This window comes from Sphaeramia orbicularis, chromosome 1, assembly GCF_902148855.1.
Source record: "Sphaeramia orbicularis chromosome 1, fSphaOr1.1, whole genome shotgun sequence".
In the NCBI taxonomy this organism is placed as follows: Eukaryota; Metazoa; Chordata; class Actinopteri; order Kurtiformes; family Apogonidae; genus Sphaeramia; species Sphaeramia orbicularis.
In genome coordinates, this window is record NC_043957.1 from 37,170,327 (window position 1) to 37,196,740 (window position 26,414).

At 37.0% G+C, this 26,414-nt stretch overlaps 1 protein-coding gene across 2 annotated transcripts in view; it reads left to right on the top strand.

Annotated features, from left to right (window-relative positions):
• Nucleotides 1-25,055, top strand: part of LOC115421351 (uncharacterized) — a 42,226-nt gene extending 17,171 nt beyond the window's left edge. Inside the window, exons 2-6 of one of the 2 annotated variants that reach the window (XM_030137216.1) lie at nt 14,627-14,711; nt 19,248-19,422; nt 19,508-19,583; nt 20,361-20,681; nt 24,129-25,055. In XM_030137216.1, coding sequence (XP_029993076.1) covers nt 19,399-19,422; nt 19,508-19,583; nt 20,361-20,681; nt 24,129-24,520 — 813 coding nt within the window. In that variant the 5' untranslated portion in view covers nt 14,627-14,711; nt 19,248-19,398 and the 3' untranslated portion in view covers nt 24,521-25,055. Of the gene's footprint in view, nt 1-14,585; nt 14,712-19,247; nt 19,423-19,507; nt 19,584-20,360; nt 20,682-24,128 lie in introns of those variants that run through there. The other variant, XM_030137207.1, reaches the window with a different exon arrangement.
• Nucleotides 25,056-26,414: the final 1,359 nt, after the last annotated feature.

Here is a 26,414-nt window from a genome sequence, read left to right on the forward strand (position 1 = left end):
GCAGCCATGGCTCAGTAGGTAGAGCGGGTTGTCTAATAAATGAAGGGTTGGCGGTTCGAGTCCTAGTCTGTATATTGTGTCCTTGGGCAAGACACCTCACCCACCTTGCCTTCAGTGCCACTCACACTGTTGTATGAATGTTTGGTGGTGGTTGGGGGGGCCGTAAGCAGCCACACCTCTGTCAGCCTGCCCCAGGGAAGCTGTGGCTACAAGTGTAGTTTACCACCACCAGAGGGGGAGTGTGAGAGCAAATGAATAATGGGTCAGTAATGTAAAGCACTATAGAAATGCAATCCATTATTATTAGATTTATATAGCACTTTTCTATTAACGCATACTCAAAGCACGAACAATAGATCCATTATTCATTCGCTCTCACATTCACACACCCTGGGGTAGGCTGACAGAGGTGTGGCTGCCAACGTGGTGCTGACCCCTCCAACCACCTCCGACCATACACCGGTGTGGGTGGCAGCACTGGAGGATTGATGGGTGAAATGTCTTGCCCAAGGATACAAGAGCACATGATTAGGACAGGGTGGGATTTGAACCGCCAACCCTTTGCTCTTTGAATGACCCACTATACTTCCTGAGCCACTGCCGCCCCCCCCAAGTCTTTGTAGTCTTTATCAACACATGACTGTATAAAAGATGAGATGCTATTCATTACATCAGTTAGGGTTAAAGAAGGTGTAGTTGAAACATATTAGCCACTGTAATCATTATAATCCAGTGGAAGGACCTAACCTGTTTGCCTGGTTAAATCCAGGTGAGGATGTTTTTTCTGGGTTTTTTTGGCCAGTATGTGTATATCTTTTTGCTTCATTCAGTACACATGGTGATGCAGTGGTTAGCATTATCACCTCTCAGCAATAAGGTTCTGGGTTTGATCCCATGCAGCTCCACAATGTGGGAGCTATTTCGTTTGGAGTTTGCATGTTCTTCACATGTGTACTTGAGTTCTACGTAGGTACCCTAGGGATTCCTCCCACTGTCCAAAAACATGCACACAATCTCAATAGGTTAATGACAGTGAATGGTTGCATGTCTCTGTATGTCTGCCCTGTGATGAACTGTCCTCATGTCCAGAGTCTACCCCACCTTCACCCATCAACTGGGATCAGATCCAGCCCCTTCCAACCCTCCAAGTCTTTCTCTGGTACTCCATAGACCAGTAGTAACAGTGACAATTTTCAAAGCTATCTGTCTTTGAAAAACTTATAAGTACCACTCACCAGCAAAAGAGAGAAAAAAAAAAAACTAAACGCAACGTGTCTAAAGCTCCCCCAGATAAAAACTGACGTGTTGCAAGGTCAGTAGTGTTTTCACAGCACTTACACATCTCTCCAAATAAGTCCAGAATCAGTTGACAGTCAGGGACACAGCAGGGGGGTAAGGGTTCCCATTCTGGCTCAGGTTTGTTTTGTGAGAAAGTAAAACAGCAGCTGCCTGTTCAAACATTGAAAAGAATTGCAGGATGATTGCTTGGGGCAAAGTCATGTTTTTACAATGTGTTTGATGTCGTCCTTTGTGTTTGTTTTGGTGATTCGCCTCATGGAAAAACCCGGAAAGCACCTACAGGTATCCACATCTCACCAAGGTGCTGATACATTTTACTGACTTACCTTGAAACTTTGAGATGAAAATGAATGTATTTTGAGCCAAGGCTCTTTGCATGTGTATGAATAATACAGCTATATTGATTTTAAACACGAGGAGTAATAAAAATCTCAACAAAAAATATGGAATGCATCCAAATAGAGCTGAAACATTTAATCAATAGTAACATAAAGCTCTTTTTAATGCAAAACATGAAGCACCATAATGCATATTTTAACTGTGAGTCGTATAGAATTTGTAGAGTTAAGTGCCAGCGAGGCTTATATTCTTTAAATCTGACTGGAGCTGAGCTTCAGTGGGGCTTTGGGGCTAAAGTCTGAAAAAGGAATTAGGTACACAGGAATTATGTGTGTAGCAGCATCTTCAAGTCTGCGATGCAACGAAAGATCAACAGCTCATGTAATGCAATAATCTCAAACAGGTTCAGCAAAAAAGGTCAATCTGTCATTAAAACAACATCAATATGTGAGCAGTTATTTTATTTAGCAAAAAATCTGTACTGCTGTATTCACTGGTCCCTTGTATTCAACAAATGAGGACATGTGATTTCACATTTGATTTTACTGGCTGTTGGAGCCACAAGAGAATTGTTCAACAGTTGTGACACATTCAGTAAAGGTCATGGATCTGGTTTGTTGTCCCCTTGGTGCTCCAACCTTTTTTTTCCTTCTTGGATCAAATGTTTTATATGAATATGAAATCTTTGAACTACATGGAATTTATCTTCAGTCAGCTGACTGGGTGATATTAAACTGTCATGTTACAGCACCAGGTAAAGGGGTGTATTCTACATTTTAAAGGCAACATGACTTCCTTCCCTAAGTGCAGAATTACTGTCAAACTTTATTTAACACATGCCTAACAACCTCTGTGGTTTACCAGACCTTCTGTAGATTACATTTAAGCCACAAATAAACCCCTGCATTATGCTAATCTGGTCCCTGCAGCAATTAAATTCAGCACAAATCTCAACTTGCAGCCATAAGCCAGAGCACTGAGACCACTCAGGGTATGTGAGGCTCTAGAGTTTAACATCACATTTGCCATTTTTGCAATGATATTAGTCATGATCATCTGACAGTGGACACACACTGGACACTCATAGCTGAGTCAGGATTACTGACAGGCCTGAGACTGCATTGGTGGTGTGAGAATTCACAAATATTTGGGGATTATGTGCCATTAGAACATGCTGTTGGACCACAGGGGCCTTAAAGGATCATTCAGATCTCTTGGTCTTCTTTTTGCCCAGTCAGTACGATCATCATTCCTGCTGGTAATAACAGCAAGTCAGCTGATGGAATTTAGGAGCATGGTAACGCGACTAGATGGAAACCTGTGTTTAATCATCATAATGATTAGATGCTATAATTATCATCAATCACTCTTCCATTCCCAGTCTATTTGATTGTCTGTTGTGCCTACTACATTAGTAAACAACCTTCTTATTTTTTGATTTGTCTGCCTGTCTCGCCATTTTGCTTTTTCTTCTAGTTAGGGCTGCTTATTTATTTAGAATATAGTACACGTGTTCATGTGCAAGTGTTTCTGAATCATGTATTTAGCTGCAAAAATGAGCATTTACACCAATACAGTGTTTTTATTGAACATACACTACTGTGCAAAAGTATTATGCAGCCTTTAGATTTGTTGTTTTTGCAGCATTGAAATGAACATGCATATTTACGAAAGTAATACATACAGAGGTGTAGTCAAGGGTATACGGGTGTGTACTTAGTATGTGTGGCACATCTGAAATAATGTGACCCCATTTTGTGTTTTTTTAAGGTCTATATTTTATTTTATTACTTTTATTTTATTAATGTTTACATTTTACTGTGAAGTGGAATGCTTAACCTTGTCCAGTAACTGTGTTTTAAATTGTCATGTCACTGACAGTGTGGATAACAAGGGTTTACAGTAGGAGCTATGAGGTAGGAACTATTCTTCTAGCCCAGTTTCCTCTGGGGTACTATAGTGAAGCACCGCCCCCGTCCTCAGATGCATTCTGGAAAGAAGAACAGCGAGGCATGTTTCCTCATTTCTCTGCTTATTTTATTCCATTCAGGTTAGTAAAAATATTAACATCTGTAATAATCCATGTCCTTAGAGTGGGCTTTAATAATGTGTTGTTTTCTGTTGTGTTTTAAGATAGTTTCTGTCATATTTAACCACTTAATGTGAGTGCATGGAGTGAACGTGTGGAATTAGCGCGCGGTAGCCGCCATTTCGTGTGCCTAGCATAGCCGTTAAAGGTCCCATATTATGCTAGTTTTCAGTCACGTCATATAGGTCTCAGAAGCCCAAAAACATAGTATTTAAGTTTGTTCGCCCCAAAATCATCCTTTGTTCAGAGTTTCAGCGGTCGAAAAAGTCACTCTCACCAGCCCTCCTCAGAACAGGCTGTTTCTGGGCCTGCTTCCGGGTATGCAAATGAACGCATCTGTCCACGCCCACTCCCCCTCCCCTCTCTGGGAGAGGACGCGGCTTACGCTAGCGGTACTACGCGCTAATGAGTCTTTTCTGTTCTGAATACACAAGTCACCTGTCTGAAATGCCCCTCTCTCGTCTACAATACACATGTCTCAGACAGAACGTCTTTCCAAACACTGGCTTTCTTTGCCTTGAGGCGTGATTGAGCCCCGACGGAAAACGGCGGTGTTGTGTCGGGTTCGTGGACCTGACACGGAAAGACGCCTGCCGCCACTAATGCAGGCAGCTACTAACAAGCTTGATGCTAACTATACTGATGCCAACCACAAAAGGTCCGTGGTCAAAGTAGTTATCTTGAATGTCTCTTGATATTATCAGCTCTTGTATGTTAACGGGGACGCAAACGTTAGCAGCAGTAACCGAGCTATGTTAGCTGCCATGCTAACGTTAGACGTACACATCAACAACCACCAGCTTATCCGTAATGTAGGGTTATGCAGTAAAGATACAAAAAAATGATAAGAACTTACATCTCCCAAACTTGTACTTGGGTCACGAGGCGTTGGTACTGCGTCCTTCTTGATTCGGAGTCTTTGTGCTAAGCCGGAGCTGTATGGGCCCATGTTCGAAAAACACTCGTCCGTGAAATGCCGGGCACACACATACAAGCGTTTGGGAATGTTGTTTGGTACATGACCTTCAAAGATATAATCCAGCCACTTTTTTCGGAGAGGCTCGGAAGTGGGGAGCAAAAATAAACTATCGTGTTGGTGTGTGCAGCCAACAACACCACAACTTGCGTGTCTCGCCTTCGCCATGTTTGTTGTCCAAGAGGTACTTTGCCAGGGCGGGGCTCGCTTTGCCAGGATGGGGCTTACCTTTTCATGCAGGGTGGGGGCACAGTCAGGGGGAGGAGTTAAATCCGCTTATGTCGTCATAAGTGGACCCAACTCAAACTCGGCCGTTTGAGCAGGCATTTTCACAAAATGTGGTGTAGCAAGGCAGGGAGGAAACAGACAGTTTTCAAATTCGAACCTCATAATGAGGCTACTGCAACACACACTACTATAAGAAAACTTTCACAAAGTGAGATTTGCATAATATGGGACCTTTAAAGTTGGTTTGAACGTGTGTGAAAGGGCTCCCGTACACATAATGTATTTTGGTTTTGTTGTGTATGTGCATTTTGTGAGTTTTAAAGTAGTGGGACATGCACCTTGTCTGAAGTTTATGGTTAAAGGTACGCAGCTTATATGGGTTGTCGTGACCAAAGTATTTTGTTTCTGATAGTTAGTTAATGTAGCATAAGCATTTCATTTCTACATTCCAGTAACCTGTGATTGAAACAGAAGGTTTAAGTAATTCATTTTAGTTCAGTAACTAAAGAGTAATTTTATTTAAGGGGACAGTGCACCTTAAAAATAGCACATTAATATTACACTTGACATAGTGGTGCTCCAAACAGTGTTGTACTGTTAAAATATGCTTTAGTATCAAAGGTTATTTTTGAATATATGTCAACTAAATGAAGAAAATGATAGGGTAAAAGTGTATTTGGTAAATAAGATAAAGTTGTGAGAAGATGTTGTTAAAAGCTACTTGACCAAAGAAAATAGCTGGGATGAAAACAAAAGAAATGTTTTATAACTATGATTTTGATTATTCTGTGATGAATAAATCCACAGATGAAGATGCATTCTGGAAAGAAGAACTGCGAGTCACGTTTCCTCATTTCTCTGCTTATTTTATTCCATCCAGATCAATCCAGTCCACATCAGAACCAAACAGTAATTGTTATTGTGGCCCTCAGCTCTCTGGGACCCGTAACATATGCCTACTTATTTTTTAGTCAGCATTGGGTATACCCACTTCTACATCCCCCTGATGTGCACCATTCAGTAGCAGCTGAGCCAAATTGCCCATTTTTTCTGTAGGATGGTGAAGCTATAAGGGGCTAGTACTCAGTGCCTTCACTCATTAGACTGGTTGGGCATGAGGACTGATGAGCCAATCAGAGGCAGAGTAGGGTGGGTCATGCCAAGGAAAATATTGCTTACTAGCGCTGGCCACCTCTGGAACTTGACTGGACGCCTCAGGTGCCAGTGCCACCCCAGTTGATTGACAGGTCACTGCACATCTCATTGAAAGATGCATGATTATTTGAAATGCAAACAAGAAAGGCAGAATAAACGTCTTTCAAATGAGTGACACATATCAAGAGAACCTACTTCCATGGAATATATAATTCTGAGGTAAGTTTTGAGGTGGTTTCAGAATGAGTCACTGTTTTAAACTACTGGATATATGACTGCACGTTTAGAGAGGAAGAGATTTTTTCCAAAAATGTGTGAGTAGCCTAACGTTATGAAAGGCTAATATTATGAAAGGCCAACATTAGCCTATGTTTGCCTCATGTTGAATCCATTTACATTCATGCTGCTGCTTGTGTGACCAGTAATACCTACAAACTGCTCCTGATCAAGTCATGATCATTTTATAATAGTGAGCAAATACTACAGATGGATTTTGGGGTAAACTAAATAGAGTAGTCTTGCATGTCACTGTTTCTAAAACAGCGTTTTTCTGGACTTCAAAAAAAATAATAAAAATAAATAAATAAATAAAGCCAAAAATTGAGAGTATACCCACTTCTCCAGGGACCACTACACCACTGAATACATACTACAGTAAAGTATGTACAGCAGTAAAAACAAAAGTTTCAGCAACTACAACAGCATCTGTAAACCAAAGTGGTCGTATTTAGTGTGACCTTCCTTTTAAACTTAACATGTCTTTGATCCTTTTGTTCAGACAATAGGAAATTTCTGGCATTCACTTTTGGATTTTTTTTATTTCAGGTTTCATTCAACACATGCTGTCAGATGTTCCTAATGGTTTTGCTGTTTCTTGTCATGGTATCAGGGGTCTCACTAAATACTGACTTTGACCTTTACAACCCATTTAGTTCTTTTTTTGTGTGTCTTTTAGGGCTGTGCACATGTTTCCTGTATTTTCTTGCTGTATCTGAAGAAAAGAGACTGAGAAACAAATATGCATGATGTTCATTTCAATGCTGCAAAAACAACAAATCTAAAGGGTGCCTAAAACTTTTGAACAGTACTGTATGTTTTTTGGGAATCATGTTAGTTACAATCTCTGCTCAATGAACACTTTGAAATTGCTTGTTCCAAAGATAAGGACTGAATTAGGAAACACAGTCTTTTAGGATTTCAGTTCCTGATGCCTGGAAGAAGCTTTAGTCTGAGCTCCATCTGCAGACACTGATTCCTTTGACTGATTTTAAAGAAAATGTTAAAACTCTGGAATCAAGGCTGTTGGTCTGTATATGTTCAAAGTGATGTTTTTTATGTGCTTGCAAATGCTTTTATTATTGTAAAACTTTATTATGTGACTGCATCTGCTGTCTTGAAAAAGAGATCCCCCATCTGAATAGGACCAACCTGGTTAAATAAACGTTAAATTAAAAAAAATTATATATATACATATATATATATATATATATATATATATATATATATATATATATATATATATATATATATATATTTAGTGAACAGAGGAACCACAGCGCCTCTCATTGGCTGAAGAAGAAAATAGACCGAGAGACCTACTGTCCTGTAGTGTGTACATCAGTCTGTGGTAGGACTGTTAGTTTCTCAGCTGAGACACTGATCATGATGATGGTTCAGCATCAACTAACATTCATCCATTTTTGATGTTTAATTTTGTGGGAAACACTGCTTCACTTATGAAAATGGACAAAGTAAACACCTCTAGTTTTTAGTCACTAGTCACTAAGGGGGCGTGGCCACAGGTTCAAGTGTCAGCTGACTGATAGTGTTGGATGACATCACACTAGTCCATCTCTAAAAAGAGCAGCTCAACAGCAAACCTGTGATTACTACTTATCACCAATAGAGGCCGCTAAAGAGAACAAAACAAAAATATTCATGATTATAACTTTAACAAGAGGTTCCAGGCACTACAAACCCTGCCTCTCGCAAGTATTGTAGCTTATTTTAGCATCAGTCCAGCTGATGTCATCATGTCTATGTGTGTGCTGATGTCAGCTTATCAATTGCCTCCATATATGTGCCATGTTTGAAGTAAATAGAAACAAAAATGATGTTTTTATAGACATTTGAAATTTAGCCCATCATAAGTAAATGGGAGAAAAAAAGATTTAAAAAATTCATAAAACATTTTAACTTTGACCTACTTTTCCCAAAATGTAACCACATCTATTCTGGGTCACTGGCAATCTATAAACCAAATTTGGTATGAATTTGACCAATAGTTTTGCTGCTAGAGTGTTAACAATGAAATAAACAAACAAACTGAACCAAAAACAATACCCCTTGCCACCCCTTCGGGGGTGGGGTAATAATCTGTAACCACGATGACTTTTTGCCCATGTGGGACCATACTGGGACAAAAGGTACAGAGCTGCATGAGCACAAGAGGTCACGGATATCTTGAAGATGTTATTGTGGACGCACAGCAAAAAGATCTGAATTTTAAAAGTCAAAAATGCCACCTGTTTTCACTTGAACCAAAAAGGTTTCAGGCCTCTGTGTTATGCTTCATTGCACATGCAGACCAGGTTCGCTGTGGACACATGCTACTGCACCACAGGCTGCTGCATATGTGGACCAGTGCTTCTCCCACTGTCTCTGCCTGTGTCTTCCCAATAATCAGTACTCAACAGTACAGCACAAACCTGATTTAAAGGGGTCGTATTTTGCTAAACCCACTTATATTAGTCTTTGGTACATTTATTTATGTATTTGGACCCTAAGAGTTCAAAATGTTTGAATTTGAACCCTCCAGGTGCTGCAAAGCTATCTTTATATTCATTTTGACAAAAATTTAGTGGATTTCTACAAACTGTTTTAATTCCTGCTTAATTTGTTCCGTTTTATAGCTAGTTAATGATGATATTTGCACATATAAGGTCAAGACTTCCAACAATCATTTCTCAGAGTACACCATAATTGTTTATCAGCAGCAGCGGTTGTAGTCCGTACCGAAAATATGTCCAAACTTTGAGCCGATTACCTAAAATGTTCAATTGTTGGTTGTATTAACAAACGCAAGTGACTGAACGGGACAGAGCAGCACAGTCAACAACCTGGAGGGGGTGGGGCATGAAGTGGCTCATGAGCATTTAAAGGGCCGGCACTCAAAACAACCTTTCTTGTGTCATTACTCAGAAATAGGGTTGAAGACGGACCTGCGGAGTTGAATTAATGAAGAATTCAGACCCAAGCATAGCATTTACAGTTTATGTAGACCACAGGGAAATGTTTAAAATGCATAATTCCATTTAAAAAAGCCAAATATCTTCATAAAACATATCTTATCATTTTCTTTACGGTTTTAATATAATGAAATAATGGCTTTGTATTGTTTACTCAGATCTGAAAACCAAGAGCAAAAGCAAATAGGATATATACAATAGGCTTAAATTCTTTGCAGCTAATATAATTGTGATGATTCATGCAATAGAAAGTGTGCATATGTGAATGTGATTAATACAGGAGTTAAAAGGTGGTCTCTCTTCTGTTCTGGATTTAATGTAAGTGAAGAACTGGGTTATTATATACAGGCAGGTGTTACTGGTAAATGTTGTAAGAGCAAAATATAAAAATAATTATATCAACTCACTGTATTAGATGTGATTGTGTTTCATAGTGGTGGAAACATGCAGTGAGTATAATAAGGGCTGGGCTGCTGATTTATGATTCACTAGTGTATTTCTCCATGAACATAATTTTCTAAATGACATGTTTCATTGTAGTTAAAAGCATGGAGGAGTCAGGACAAAGAGCATCAAGAGACTGACATTTAAGGGATGAACATTTGCAATACAGGACCCTATAGACAAATGTGACTTAAATAAAGTAGTTGTAAGCAGTAGCATATGTGCTAATCAGTGTTTTCCTCAAGGAGAAAGGTTCAAATACTTATGCAGATTTAAGGTCTACAGGGCCGCAGCACTCAGTGAGCTCAACACAACTAACATGTTGTAGTAGCAGGAAGCAAACACTCAGGATCTGGGACTTTTTTTGTTTTTCCTCATGATTGGCAGAAATCCAAAATCTGAGACTGCCACTAGAAACCAATGATTACAGAGTTTAGGTTTAAGCAATAAAAGTGCTTTGGTTAGTTTTAAGGAAAAAAGGGGTTTGGTTTAAAAATAAATAATTATAAGTCATTTTTATCATCTCAACATTTCAAACTTTTTCTGTATCATACAAAACCCAGACATTTTTGTCACGTCAGTGCTTTCACCTAATCATCAAAACTTTAACCCTTTCATGCATAGTGGTCACTACAGTGGACAGTTACTCTACAGCTGTTCTCTTGTATATTCATGGATTTTGTTGTTTTAGTTCTATATCAACCAACACAATGGACACTTATGCATCATCTCATAAACTGCAATTCATACCATTATTGTAACTTTGCTGTTCTTGATTGGTTCTTGAGTGGAAATCAATTGTTAATATTTATTTTTTGCATATTATCTCCATGAAGTGAGTAATAACTAGTATTAGAATATGTTAAAATGTGAGAAAACATCAGATTAGCTGCATTAAACATGGTTTCATTTCACTGTTATCATATCACTTTATGATATTGGGGTTTTAAATACATGTTTCTTTGCTTCAAGAATAAAATTCATGGTGCAGCTGAGTGGACATTTTTGTAACTCTATGAAAAACAGGTTGATTTAAAAAAAAAAAAACAAAAAAACAATCACGTTTTTTTTTTTTTTTTCATGCCTAAAGAGGAATAAAAACACTCAGGAAAAAAATCTTGATTAAGGTTCTCATAATTCATGCATGAAAGGGTTAATAGAGTTGTCATCAAAAGCAGATTATGTCAGTTGAGCTGGCTGATACAGATAAACTTTATTGATCCCCATAGGAAATGATCCTTTAGATCAGCTCATGAACTAGATCTAGATGAACAATAAGATCAAACTAAAACAAAATTTTAAAAAAGAATCATCACTCTCAGTCATCTGACTACAGTATTGTAGAGTCTTCCATTGCAGACAGTCAGCAGGGGAGGGCTCAAGACCCCCTGTGACCCAGTAGAGGACAGAGTGGTGGTAGAAAAGGAAGGAAGGGAGGAACAGAAGAATGAATCAGTTACACACTTTGGCAGAACATATTACATTGTCTGTGAGTAATTCCTTTAAGTATCAATATTTTTTTAATGATACATGTGGGTGCGCCTGTGAAACTGATCCCTGAAAACAGGACATGGGGCTAAAAATTCAAACCAGATATAGACTAATGTTATGAAGCAAGTCTGGAAGCACTGAGTCTATTTTAAAAATGAATATTTACTGAGATAAAAGAGAAACTATTTTTCAGATAAAACACATTTTTATATCATTTTTTTTTTTTTTTAAATAATTTCTACACAAAAATCCACATGTAACACAATAAAAAGCACATGAAAATTACACGCTACTATTTTTTTGAATATCTTTTAATTCTCTCACAGGTACATTTGGGGAATCAAACTAATTATGCAAGGCAGAGTGTTTCACAAAAATGACCGCTGTTGCAAAATTGTGATTTGTACACTTTTAAATGGGCAGGTTCTGCATGTAACACAAGTGGACACAATGGGCTACACATGAAACCTCGAATGAGACTGCCGATTTATGAAAAACCTACATGTCTGGATTAGAAAAACCATTAGGATCATCAGATTTAACACAGTGTCTTTATTTATAGCACTATATAAGACCATGTTAAACCATGTTACCATGTTTTCAAGATCAAATGCACTTTTTGGTCCTATTTTTAGCCCCACATTTTTATTAAAAATTCATTCATTTTGGGATGGCTCAGAACTAGAATATAATTTTTTTTGCATTTATCTGAGGTCACCAGTAGGTACATCCTTGGGGGGGGGGTCTAAATTTGTCTTTTATTATTGGGTCTAAAAAGCTGCCAAAGTGCCAGGTACCAAAATGAACCCAGTTTCATAGAAGCACCCACAAAAAATTATTTATTTAATTAATTAATTAACTAGAAGCACTCGGAGAGCGCAGACCTCCGCCAAGGCTGATCAGTGGCCCCCCCCCGTGGGCCCCCCCATCCCCGATCACCACCAAAATTTAATAATTTCTTCCTTATCCCATTTCCAACAAACCCTGAAAATTTCATCAAAATCTGTCCATAACTTTTTGAGTTATGTTGCACACTAACGGACAGACAAACAGACAGACAGACAAACAAACCCTGGCAAAAACATAACCTCCTTGGCGGAGGTAATTAATTACAACCCAGCTCCGCTAGGGGTTAGAACAAGTAAAGGAAATAACAAAAGAAACTGGGAGGTAGCAGATGTTAAGTGCAATTCTTTTAATTTGTAGCACTCTGTTGAATAAGCCAAAAGTCAAAAACTGAACACAAAGAGGGCTGAACAGGTCCTGCCAAATTAAATCAAAACACAGCTATCCCAAGAGTGGTTAGTGGTGAACCCAAATGAAATATTCTATAACAAAAAGACAACCACTTCTACCTAAGCAAACGAAAAACGACAAAGAGGGGGGCAGTATCTGGTGGCTAAACTAGTCTAATCTAGACAGAGGGAAAACAGACACAAAATAAAACAACTACGGTACTTCTTCTCTAGAGGCCTCTCTTTAACATTACAAAATTTACTAACATTTACTAATAGCCTAACCTGAAGCCAAAAGGGCAAAACAAAACTCTATGCTCACAGTGCATACCAGTGGGCAGAATCTACAAACAAAAGAAGGCTAATTAACTAAAACTCACAGCAGCTGGTGAAACACACAGGAGCTGGAACAAAACAAATGACCTACTATCGACAAACAAAAGAACTAGTCTTAACAAACCAGAGCAGTCGGAATTCACAATGTGACACAAGCAGAACTCGCACAAAGGCTTCCAAAGCGAACTGAGCCAGGCACACACTACAGACACCCCCGAACAGCCAGCTGGAGGTGAGTGAATATAATTAATTGGTAGGCGGGGCTCAGGTGGGGGCTGGCATCTTCCAATGAGATATATATATATATATATATATATATATATATATATATATATATATATATATATTAGTGGCGGCTGCTCGTCTTTCAGAGAGGGGAAGCTCATTGTTGGCTTACATCAAAAAAATTGTCAAGTTATTTAAACATAAATTTGGCCCTCCGTTCCTTTTTAAGACCATGATCGTGACCTTATCGTACTAAGTAGGCATCCTTTCCAGGGACTTCACAGCTAGTTCACTCCGACCTAGCCAACAGTATGATTGATTTAACTACCTACAAAACGATATTAAACTCGAATGTATGAGAAGTTAACAACATCTCGTCCACTGATTTGTGATAAAGCTGATTCTGAACGAACTCGTCTTTGAGATGAACGTGTTCTAACACATTTGTAGTCAATGAAATGTCAACACAACCGTACATATTTGACCATTTAATTTTTGTAATTTTAGGGAAAGCTGAGCATCCCTTGCAGTCTTTGAGAAATCGCCTCTGATATATACAGGGTGGGGAAGCAAAATTTACAATATTTTGAGGCAGGGATTGAAAGACAGTGTATGACCAATTAGTTTATTGAAAGTCATGAGAATTCAAATCTTCAAATCATATTTTACTGCGTTCCTAACGGTCTTGTTGTCTACCTCAAGTTCAATTGCCATTTTTCTCATGGATTTGGTTGGATCCTTTAGGATTTTGGATTTGAAAGCTTTAATAAAAGCTTTGGTACGTTTTTTGTTGCTTCCTCCACTTCCAGACTTTCTCGTAATAGTTTTGCTCATAGTCATTCTCTTCTTTCCATTATAAACAGTCTTTATGGACACTCCAACTATTTTTGAAATCTCCTTTGGTGTGACGAGTGCATTCAGCAAATCACACACTCTTTGACGTTTGCTTTCCTGATTACTCATATGGGCAAAAGTTTCTGAAAAGGTATGGATAATAGTGTTAGGTATGATTATGACATCGATATATGTTTGGTTTCAAAACAATTGATATAGTGCCTGCTGAGAAAAAACAACTAAATGTTCATTGTAAATTTTGCTTCCCCACCCTGTATATATATTAAAGCCTTCTCCCACCGTTTAAAGTCATGTAACTTAATAGGTTAATTGGTCAATCCAAATCAACCATAGGTGTGAATGTGAGTGAATGGTTGCCTGTCTGTGTGTATCAGCCCTGTGATGAACTGGCCACACATTCAGGGTGTCACCCCCACCTTCACCCACTGACAGCCTCCAGACACTCTAGAACCCTGTGAACCTCTTGTGGACTAAGCAGTTTAGAAAATGAAGGATTTTCAACATGTATTTACAGCTACAGTTGACTTGCATTTGAATCTTATTTGTCAGTACCAAGGTTGTCATGCTGGTACATACTACTATAGCTATGGTAGATAGCAGTCATTACATTATTCATAAAACATTCATATTATATGTGCATAGGTAATGTATAATTCAGTATAATTCCAGTTTAATTCATGATTGATTTTCCTGTTTTTCATTGCAGGAGAATACAAGAAAACAGGTGATGGGACTGAGGACATTATATATACTGCTACGACCTTTTACTGCATTAAATCTTTCAACGCAAGGTATGTAAAGTAAGCAGACGTCCTCTCCAGGAAAATGACAGCGATGATCATTCACACGCTTAACATGACTGATGTTTATGTTTTACTGAAATGCCATCCTGTGTGGCAGCGAGAGTAATGACTGCTGGGAAACAAATGCACAAGTAGCTCGACAGTGTTTTGTGCTGCAAAACTAGCCAGGGTGGAGAAGGGAGGGGGGGGGGGGGGTTATGACTTTAACAGCGAAGACCACAACCCCTTCTAGAGTGCAGATAAAGAAAAAAGAAGACAAGAAAAATTGAACAGGTGGTAATGTGAATCCCAAACACAACATTAGTGTGAGTCTGAGGCAGCTTGTTCTCCCCAAAAATTAATAAAGCGGCAGGAGTCTTAGTAGTCCTCCAGATGCTGCTTCCATAAAACACAAACAGATAATCAAACACAGTAACTTCAGTCTAATGGAGCCGTATGTCTAGGATTTAGCCTTAAGGGATCAATACAATGTGGATTATGACATTATGAGAAAGGGGTTTATCTAACAGTTTATTAGACTGATGTTAACCAGGATAGATACATGGTAATATGAGATGACTACAGTTTTTGCTAATTTTAGATTCAGTGTTTAACCCATACAGACCCAAACATCCAACACCAACCAACCATCTATTCATATAAACTGTTTAATACCTGTTGATCCACAAATCCTATCAATACATGTAAATAATTGGTGTAAAATGCAGTTTGTCATCTTTTCATGGTCATCAGATATGACCCTTTTGGACGTTCAGAGGCTCCAGAGTTACCGTGGAAACACAGTCATCTTCTACAACGTTGATTCACTAATAAAACCCATGGAGTTGGATCAATGACAGTGGATGGACACACTGGGTTTATGTTCAGTTAATGATATATTTGACTGAAAATGTAATTTTTCTGCAGTTTTCTTTGGTTTTGATACAATAACCTTCAACTTTAATCCGAGCTTTTATGAACATCTTCATGATTAGTAAATTAAATACAGGAAAATACCTGATTCATACTGATAAAATACAAAACACAGAGGATAATATTATAAATAAATGGTGATAAATTACTTATAGACTTCAAGGTTAGATATAGAGAAAATTTCATTTGGGAACTGACTGGGTCTTTATGGGTTAATCCTAAAAGACCAAGAACTATTTTTGTAGTGACTTTCAAATTAATTTTCCTCTACATTTAACCTTTCGCAAGTGATTTATCACCATTTTTTGGAATATTATCCAGTGCATTTTTCATTTTTCAAGCAGGTGCTTTTCTATATTTAATCTACTGACTATGCAGATGCTCATACAAGCTCAGAGTAAAGGTATAAAAGATATTAAAATAAAGGTTATTATATCAAGACAGAGAAAACTGAGGAAAGAGTCATTAACTGAATGTAAAAACAAGCTCTGCTATGGGAGTTATTGAAGTATACATGCAACACATGACGGTGTTTCCATCCAATTTCTCTGAATGTCCAAATGGGTCATATCTGATGCCATAGAAAAGTTGAGAAACTGCATTTTACCTGAATTATAACAATGCACTGATAGGATTAGATTAGTGGTTGAAAGGTTATTAAATATCTTAGATCAGTAGATGCTTTTGGTCACCAGTGGAAGTTGAGGTCTTGGCAGATTTTTCCTGTGCTGTCCTGCTCAGTGTCTCCGACAGTGTTCAGTTAATTATGTTGATTGCCACTTTTACTATGTCATGCTCTCTATTTAAAACTCATATGCAGTTATTGAAAATGTTGAAAATCAATGTGTATTAACAAAGGAAATTTTGCAGAGCAGAGGCACGTGACAAAAAAAAAAGGTTTGAGGTATTTAATCATATCTAAGTTGCAGTTTGCAATCGATCAAATTCCACTTTAGTCTCACTTCTGGGTGCCACAAAAAACAGACAAGTATTTTGTTACAGACAAAAAAAGAGAAAGAAATGAGCTAGTGTAGAAACAAAGTGGTACAATACTGCCTGACATTCCTCTAAAGCCCATAAACTTTTTATGCTGGAACTTTAACCTTTACCTAAACTGAGGTGGGCGTGGCACTGGTCTGTAATTATGTTTATCACTACATTCATACAAAGGAGTCACTTTAACAGTTTTATTTGATTGGAAAGTGTTTGTTGTTTTGAAGATTTAATCAGACTCTAAATAGCTTCCTGTTGTGGATGTGGATTGCTTCAAATTCATTTACTGGAAACCTCATGAATATATTACTGACTTCTTTTCTTAATACCTTCCATGTATTTGCTTTGATAATATCTCCAGCTAAACAGATATGTAAAAAGTCATTGAAACAATTTCTCAAATTCCTCTTTACAAAGCAATAAAGATATTCATACTCCCCTATAATATTTGTCATTTTCTGTGTATCTTTTATTCTCCTCCACTAATTTACTATAATGTGTACTTTTACTTATAAATAAGTACTTTTTGTACTTCTTTTAGGCTTCTTCTGTTCTGAATCTGAGTATAAATCTCTATATTGGTTGTTTGTCTTTTGACATGCATATTGTAAAACTTAAGATTCAAGATTCAAAGCATTTTATTGGCATGTGTACAGTAAAGAAACATGTTTCACTGTACAATGAAAATGCTACTTTGCCATCCACACTGAATGCCAAGAGAATTTAAGATGTATAAAAACTGAAATAGAATCATTTAACTAGGAAATTAAAACAAACAAAACAAAGAGGTAAATGGGTAAATGATATATAACATGTGCAATGTGCAAGACTGTCAGAGATGAACAGTATTATATATATATATATATATATATATATATATATATATGTATATATATATATATATATATATATATATATATATATATATATATATATAGAGAGAGAGAGAGAGAGAGAGAGAGAGAGAGAGAGAGAGAGAGAGAGAGAGAGAGAGAGAGAGAGAGAATTTTCTCTATATATTAGAGAAAAGAGCGCGTTGTTTCATGAAATAAATGAACAGAATAGTCCAAACACACTGGTTGTCCAAATTATTATTCAATATTGGTCGTGCTTTTATGGTTCACAGAACATTACTTAGACCATAGTTTTTCTAGATCACAGTCAGTTTAACAATCCTACTCTGAGTCGTCTTCCTTCACTCTTGGCTTTGCACTAGTGATACTCAGGTTGGTTTTTTTTGTTTTTTTTTTCAGCCCACTTTTGTGGAATTATTTGACCCGCCCCACAAATATAGTGACATTTTGGGCGATGGAAGGGAAACAGAGACGAACATATGAGTTGTCGACTCCTCCAAAGTAACGTCGACTTGTGCCATAGATGTCGACAAATTGACAAACCAGTTTATATAAATATATGTATATATATATATATATATATATATATATATATATATATATATATATATATATATATATATATATATATATATATATATATATATATATTTATACCATGTTTAATGCAAATGATCTAAATTATTACAAAAATCAATACATGGAATTTGCAAATATGTGAAAAAAAAAATGAAACAAACAACATTTTAATTGTAAACTATAATACACTTTATTTACAAATAGAACCTAGTGGTACTCCCCACCAATATATGGTACAGTGAAATCGACTGAAATTGACAATAGTTACTCAAGGTATGTAAGACTGAAAATGTAAAATTATGACAAATTATGGAATTATGGATCATTTGCATTAAACATGGTATAAAAATAACATTATAGCAGCAGGATTCCATTCTAGGCCAGCCTAGAATAGAATTCCATTCTGGGCCGGCCCGATTCTGAATCGGGCCAGATTCCGTTTTGGGCCTATATATATATATATATATATATATATATATATATGTGTGTGTGTGTGTGTGTGTGTGTGTATGTATGTATATGTATATATATATATATATATATATATATATATATATATATATATATATATATATATATATATATATATATATATATATATATATATATAAGGTGCATAGGTGTCATAACCTATATGACAGTATGACAGTATCAAAGTCAGTATTAGAACTTAGTAAATCCAGTTTTAATTGAGTGTAGCAAGGACATTTTGTAACTGAAACAACCGGTTCTCATCACTTGAAAGAACTGTTTGAGGGTTGAGACTGCTGTGTAAGATGAATAAAAGTTTTGGACTGTATTATGTCAGTGAGTGTGTACTTCCTCTGATGAAATGACTAATGACGTTTAAATGAGGGACAGTGGAGTCCTTAACAAAGTGAGATGGATGCTTTGAAACACGCAGATAAAAGCATTTCCCTGTGGCTATTAGCATGACTTAGAACAATATCAAACAGTCATAATGACCTCGTGGGAAAAAAATCAATATGTCAGCTGAATACAATGACATGACGCAGAGGAACATTGCTACAACACACCAAAGACAGACACACAAAGTCACTACTTGTGACGACTCATGATATCTCATGAATGGCCCTTTAGTGTGTGTTTCATGCATTTTCTCGTACTCACTATTGCATGCACAGACACGCTCATAATACAGTTTCTTTCCATTCCTCTGGTTCAGGTTACAGCACACACCCTCTTCAGTGATAAGCCTCAGCATGCCTTGTATTTCTCTTCCAATGCTCTAATCATTAACCTGGAGACATATCTGAAAGAGGAAGTATGTGTAGAAAAAACACTTTAAGAAGACGGTAAGGAGTCGAGGGGAGCTGATGAACAGCAGCAAGTCTTTTGAGGTCAGTACAGAGTCTGAGAGATATGTGTTCATCTTGATGAACTAACCTGTGAAATGTGTTTCATTTGGACTTTTCTTTGTGACAGTGTGATGCAGAAATGGGGTTCAGGATGTTGCATGTACTGCTGTGGCTTCTAACTGTTTTTACTTTCACTGGACAAGGTATGTGATACTTAACTCATGTGGTTAATATATTAGTGTGTCTGTTACAGTGTTTCATATCAGTACTGAGCTGTACAGGAGGGAAAAATCTGTTTAAAACATTGCATGAATGTAATTCTTGAATTGTTTAACCTATAAAGACCCAGTTCATTTGGCAGTTCCCAAATAATTTTTTCTCTATATTTAACCTTTCTTAAGTGATTTATCACCATTGATTGGAATATTATCCTCCTTATTTTGTGTTTTTTCAGTGTAAATCATGTATTTTCCTATATTTGATTCACTAATCATGTAGATGTTCATAAAAGCTCAGATTAAAGTTGAGGGTGATTATATCATAAACAGAGAAAACTGTTGAAAAAGTGATTTTTTTCAGCAAAAATATCAATTATTGAATATAAAAACAAGTGTGGCATTGATCCAACTCCATGGGTTTTACTGGTGAATCAATGTTGTAGAAGATGACGGTGTTTCCACGTTCACTATGGAGCCTCTGAGTGTCCAAATGGGTCACGTCTGATGACCATAAAAAGATGATAAACTGCATTTTACACTAATTATTTACATGTATTGAAAGGATTAGAGGATCAATAGGTATTAAACATTTTAGATCAGTAGATGGTTTTTGCTGCCAGTGGCTGTTTGAGTCTTTATGGGTTAAAGGGTAAATGTGATTGTATTTGTAATGATACCGAACTTAATCAACTACAGAGTCATCCAAAGCATGTGTTTGTCTTCCTATATTCTTAGTGTGTGTATATGTGTCTTTGTCTACAGCATCCGTGAGATTAACTGTGACTCCCAACATCACTGCAGAATGTGGCAAACCAGTTACCTTAACCTGCAATGCATCCTCTCTGGATGGACTGCGAATTATGTATATGGAGTGGTCCCAAAACGAAACATACTGTTCTGTGGACAGTGAGGGAAATCCAAATAAACCTCATACACAAAAGGATTTCAGTTGTGAGTATAAAGAAGGCTTGCTGTCCATCACCTTTAAAAAGGTGCAACCTCTACAGAGCAAAAATCCCTTCAGATGCAAACTTCGCTCCAACCGGGGATCAACACATCGGTATACAAGAATGGAGCTGCAAGGTCAGAGTCCACATTTTCTCTTGAGTGCATACAAATAACAACAAACGCTAATATATCTGAAGTAAGTGAGTAATTTTTTTTATTTATATAGGACTTTGTAAAAAACATGATTGCAAAGAGCTGCACAGACATAAAAAAAGATATCTTGACACATAATTGCAAAACTATCATAATGAAAGTACAAGCTCCCCTTTGTAATGTCTTTGTGTTAGAATAGAATAGAATAGAATAGAATAGAATAGAATAGAATAGAATAGAACTGGGGTGCCGCTAGCAATTATGGGCCTCATGCAAGCTAAACAATGTGAGTCCATTATAAAATTTAGCATCTTATTGATTTGTCGGCGCCCGCGGGGTGGGGGGGGGGTGGGGTGGGGGTTTAGCTTATCAATTGGCGTGAAGTGAAAGTGAAACCTAACATACTTTCAATGTCCGACTCCTGGCTTCCATACCTCTATTATACAGCAGCTCTTACACAAAATTTTATCAACTAACCTATAACGACTGGACCCCCTCCACTGCTCTATGGGCCCCCCAGAAATACTGGGCCTCATGAATTTGTCATGTCCTGAGTGAATCTCTGTCCATATGATGATGTAAAACCAGTGTAAACACACAGATATCCCATAGTTTCCAGTAAACTGTGGACACCGTGATAATACTGGACGTAGCAGACATGTAGGTTTTAACAAGGGTGAGCAGCTACATTAACTTTGATGATGGTTCTGGTTGGCTAAGTGCATTCTTTATATTATGTGGATGGCTTCATAATGCTGATCCGGTCCAACTCTTGAACATATCCATGCTGACTTTAATCTACTGCAGGTCAACCACCTGGATTTGATGTCTCGGGTGCAGCTTCATTACATAAAGCAATAACAGACATGTACAAAATGGGGTGTGACACCGTAGATTTCCAATCTCCATTTTCTCTGTCCATATGGATACACACAAAATAGAGTTTTTAACAATCCTCATTTTAGACAGGGCTTTTAAAAGGAAGATGTTGCTTACGTGTGAACGAGGCCCAAACATTTAGAAAAATTTCTGCAAAATTTCCGCAGTAATGTGAATGGGGGCATAAAACCCCCAGAACAGATCAACCCGTCTCTAGACAAAGCCTTCATTTTTGCATATTTAAGCGGTCATATTTTGCTTTTTTTAAATGGAATTTTACATCTTAAAACATTTCCCTGTGGTCTACATAAACTGTAAATCCTATGCTTCATTAATTCAACTCCACAGGTCCATCTTCAACCCTATTTCTGAGTAATGACACCAGAAAGGTCATTTTGAGCGCTGGCCCTTTAAATGCAAATGAGCCACTTCATGCCCCACCCTCTCAGGTTGTTGGTCGTGGTTTTTGTCCCGTTCAGTCACTTGTGTTTGTTAATACAACCAACAACTGAACATTTTAGGTAATCGGCATGAAGTTTGGACATATTTTCAGTTTTTACCACAACTGCTGCTGCTGACAAACAAGTATGGAGAAACGTTCATGGGAAGTCTTGACCTTATATGTGCAAAAGTCATGACGTAACTAGTTATAAAACTTAACAAATTAAGCCTGAATTGAAATTCGATTTTTCCGGAATGAATATAAAGAAAGCTTTGCAACACCTAGAGGGTTCAAATTCAAACTTTTTGAGCAGTTAAGGTCCAAATACACAAATAAATGTACCAAAGACTAATAAAAGAGGGCTTAGCAAAATATGACCCCTTTAAAGCCTTTATATGGGAGAGTGAGGTAAGGTTATTCAGATTGTGTTCTCCAATTTAACCACTAGATGTCACTAAATATCACACACTAACCCTTTACACAAACCAAATACCACAGTGCAAAAATACAAGCAGTAGGTCTTAACTCTTAATAAAGAAATGCATTTCATAATTTAATAGTATTTCCATCTAGAATAAAATAAAGACCCATCATTACTAAAAAATATTTCTGTAGTTGTTCTTATGTAGGGTATATGATGAAGAGTATAGTTACAGTTTGAGATATTACTTACACTTCATGGTACTGACATTTCTGTGCTGCTATTTATGTGTATCAACACTGGTAATATGGGTGGTGGGGTGTGTGTGTGTGTGTGTATGTGTGTGTGTGTGTGTGTGTGTGTGTGTGTGTGTAGGTGTGTGCACGTGCGTGTATGTGTGGCAGTGAGGGTACTGATTTTTATATGTAAACAAGTTTGTGCTACATTTCACTGTATGGAAAGTGCTATATAAATAAAGATTGATTGATTGATTAACCCTTTCATGCGTGGTGGTCCCTACAGTGGACAGTTATTCTACAGCTGTTCTATTGTTTATTCATAGGTTTTATTGTTTTAGTTCCATATCAGCCAACATAGTGGAGCTTATGCATCATCCCAAACACTGCAATTCATACAATTACTGTAACTTTGCTGTTGTTGATAAACCTGATCTGCAGTAACATGTTTTAGTGTAAATCAATTGCTAATTGTTATTAGACTGTAATTAACAGTTTTCTGGAACAGAAAACAGCTGACTTCCATTCATGCTAAAATATATTAAGTTGAATAATTTCACAACTATTGTGGTCAGGAATAGGATTTTGAGTTTGATTAACTTAAATAAAGTAGTTTAATCAATGATAAATTAATCTGGCTGCAATTGAGAAAATTAGTCAGTGTAACCTGAAATGCTGAGCTGAATGGTTGGATAGTGGGGTTGATTTTACAACAGATTTAAAGTACAAATAACTTGTCTTTTAGTGTTTTCTACTTAATAGTTTAAGTTCAATACTTTTAGCATTAAAGTTGAACCTACTTAAACCAACTGATTAGTCGATCATTACTCAAATCATTTAAGTGCAATCACTTGCCTCAAATTTTTTGAGTAAACTCTACTTATCCAGGCTTACAGTATGGAGGGGACGAAACTGACAGTTTTACTTTAAAAATGCTATGCATAACAAAGGACATTCCATTAAAAAAATCAATCAATAAACACAAATGATTTTAAAAATGGATCAGAAAAACTGTTGCATTATGCAGTTTCCAATCAAGACCATTTTCTTAATGTAAAAAAGCCAAAACTGTCTCAGGAGGAAATTATCTCCATGAAATGAGTAATAACTAATATTAGAATATGATAAAATGTGAGAAAACATTAGCAGTTTAGCAATTAGCAGCATTAAAAATGTTTTATTTAATAGTTTTCACACAGTATATCACTTTCTGATGATGAGTTTTAAATACATGTTTCTTTGCTTCAGAAATTAAATGCATGGTGTCTAGCTGAGTGGACATTTTTGTAACGCCATGAAAAATAGGTTAATAAAAAAAAAATTAAATTGCATTGTTTTTTTCATGCCTAAAGGGGAATAAAAACACTCAAGAAAAATATATGGACTAAGGTTCTCATAATTCATGCATGAAAGGGTTAATATTAAACCTTTTCTCCTTTTCTTTCCATCAGAGTGCTATGGGAGTGTTGAAGCTGCTCAGACTGCAGACGGTCCCAGCTGTACCTTCAAACAGGTCTACCCAGATGGAGACGTTCACTGGTTTCACGGCTCCCACAACCTGTCGGACGGGTCTCTGAGCCGCGTCACAAAACGTGTGGATAAAGGGGGTTGGCTAACCATCCAAAGCTACCTGGACAAGGAGGGTTCAGCCATTCCTTATAACTGTTCATTGAAGAGCATCATGTCTGATAGGTACATGACAAGCAGCTTGGTTTGGAAACAACCACAGGGGCGATCTCGCTTTGGGAATGCAGCTTCGGCACTGGCACCTTTATGGACCTCTTTGTGTTTTACAGTCTTTCTAGCTTTCACGCTTGCAAAATACATTTTCTGGACTGAGTAAAACATCAGAGTGGCTTTATGATTAAGAACAAAGAGGTACTAAGATAAAGGGGTTTTATTTCCCTCTGAAGAGATTTTTAAGTTACAGAAGTGAGTCATCGGTCATGGTCCAAAGGTTTATTCTTCTTTTTGGCCTCGGTTCAGGTAACAAGTAAATTACGACAGAGAGGTGATAACAAGAGAGCTGATAATCTTAAAAAATACCTTTGTTTTTTTGTTTTTGATAGAGTCATGGATGGGAGAGCAGGGTATATTGCTTTCATTATCCTCCCCTAGAAAATAACGACAACAAAAAAAAACAACTTCACATACACACAAACAACACTTTCACACAACTGTATGAGTTCAATTATTACACCTCTAGCTGTAGTATTTTCAGGACTGTTTATTTCAGAAACAGAGGTCATTTCTGCTGGAGGGTGTGTCCACCATCTGTCCATGATTGTCACTGTTTTGTGAAAATGCTCTTCCTGTAAATGACTCATAGAAAAAGCTCTCTATCTCAGACAAAATGCAGATTTTAGAAGATGAAAAAAGCCCAAATTCCCCCTAAAACACAGCCGCCTTTGTGTGTGTAACATCACAAAAACAGGCGCTTATATGTGTGTAGTTTTTGGGTGGATTGTGCCCTCTGGTGAAAAAATTGGGAACAACAAAACATGCAGCTATGATGTGTTTAATTCAGTAACTGATGTGTCAGTAGAAGGATAGTTATTGAAATGGGATCTATAGGTTTAATTGTGTCTCCATTTATAGAAAAACATCTCATATACTTAAATGAATGTCAGTTAAATGAAGATTAAATGTTTGCGATATTAAAAGCAATTTACTATTTAAAAAACAGTCTTTAATTTTTCTGAGGAACTATTTCCTCTTAAAATAAGTTATTAGGCAGCTGGAATTAACCATCCACACTATGAATGGTCTGATATTACCATTAAAATAATGTTGGTGTGAAAATACAATACAATAGATTTCATTGTCATTGTAGGTAAGGTAGAAAAAAAAAATAATTGTGCATTCTCTGATGTAAGAAGGGCATAGTTCTGTTTTATAAATCTGACCTGCACTCAGTATCCTGGCCAGAACAGACACGACTAAGAATGATACAAACTTTTTGTACTGGTCAACTTCTGTGTTTTGCTGCTTTGACACAACTTAAAGTCTCTGCAGGCAAACCTTAAACCTGTGGACAAAGCCAGCTCTGCTAAAACACTGCCTTAGTAACAGATCAGCGCCTCCTCCTCAGGCTGGACATTTGAGAGCCTTTTCAAGTCAAAACGACTCTTTGCTAATGGTGTCCCCAAATCGGTGCTGTGTTAGGGCAAATGGAGCTTTTAGCAAGATGCTGCTGTGAGTCTGAAAGCCCACTGAGTAAATGACTCCAAGGTCAGCCTGACTTTCCAGCATAGATCTGATACATGCACACACACACTGACACTGACACAGATTGACTTTTATGTCATATCTAGAGCTGCACCAGTTGATATCATTAACAAAATTCTTGAAGTTGGAAATGCACAACTTCCTCTTGCAGCTCTCACATCTCTGTCTGAATCAAAAAGGTTAAATGTTTACACAGATTCATGACTTGATGTTATTTCAAAACAGCTATAGAAAACTGAAGCCACTCATCCAGCCTCCTGTGCAGAGCAAATGGAACAGCCTCTTAACAATGAGTGGTGATTAACCCTATAAGCCCAAACGTATCATATTTGATACATAAGTTGTGAAGCCCTCTACATGAGCAGTATTTTATATGTGTATATATATATATATATATATATATATATATATATATATATATATATATATATATATATATATATATATATATATATACATATATATGGATTACCTATATATATATATATATATATATATATATATATATA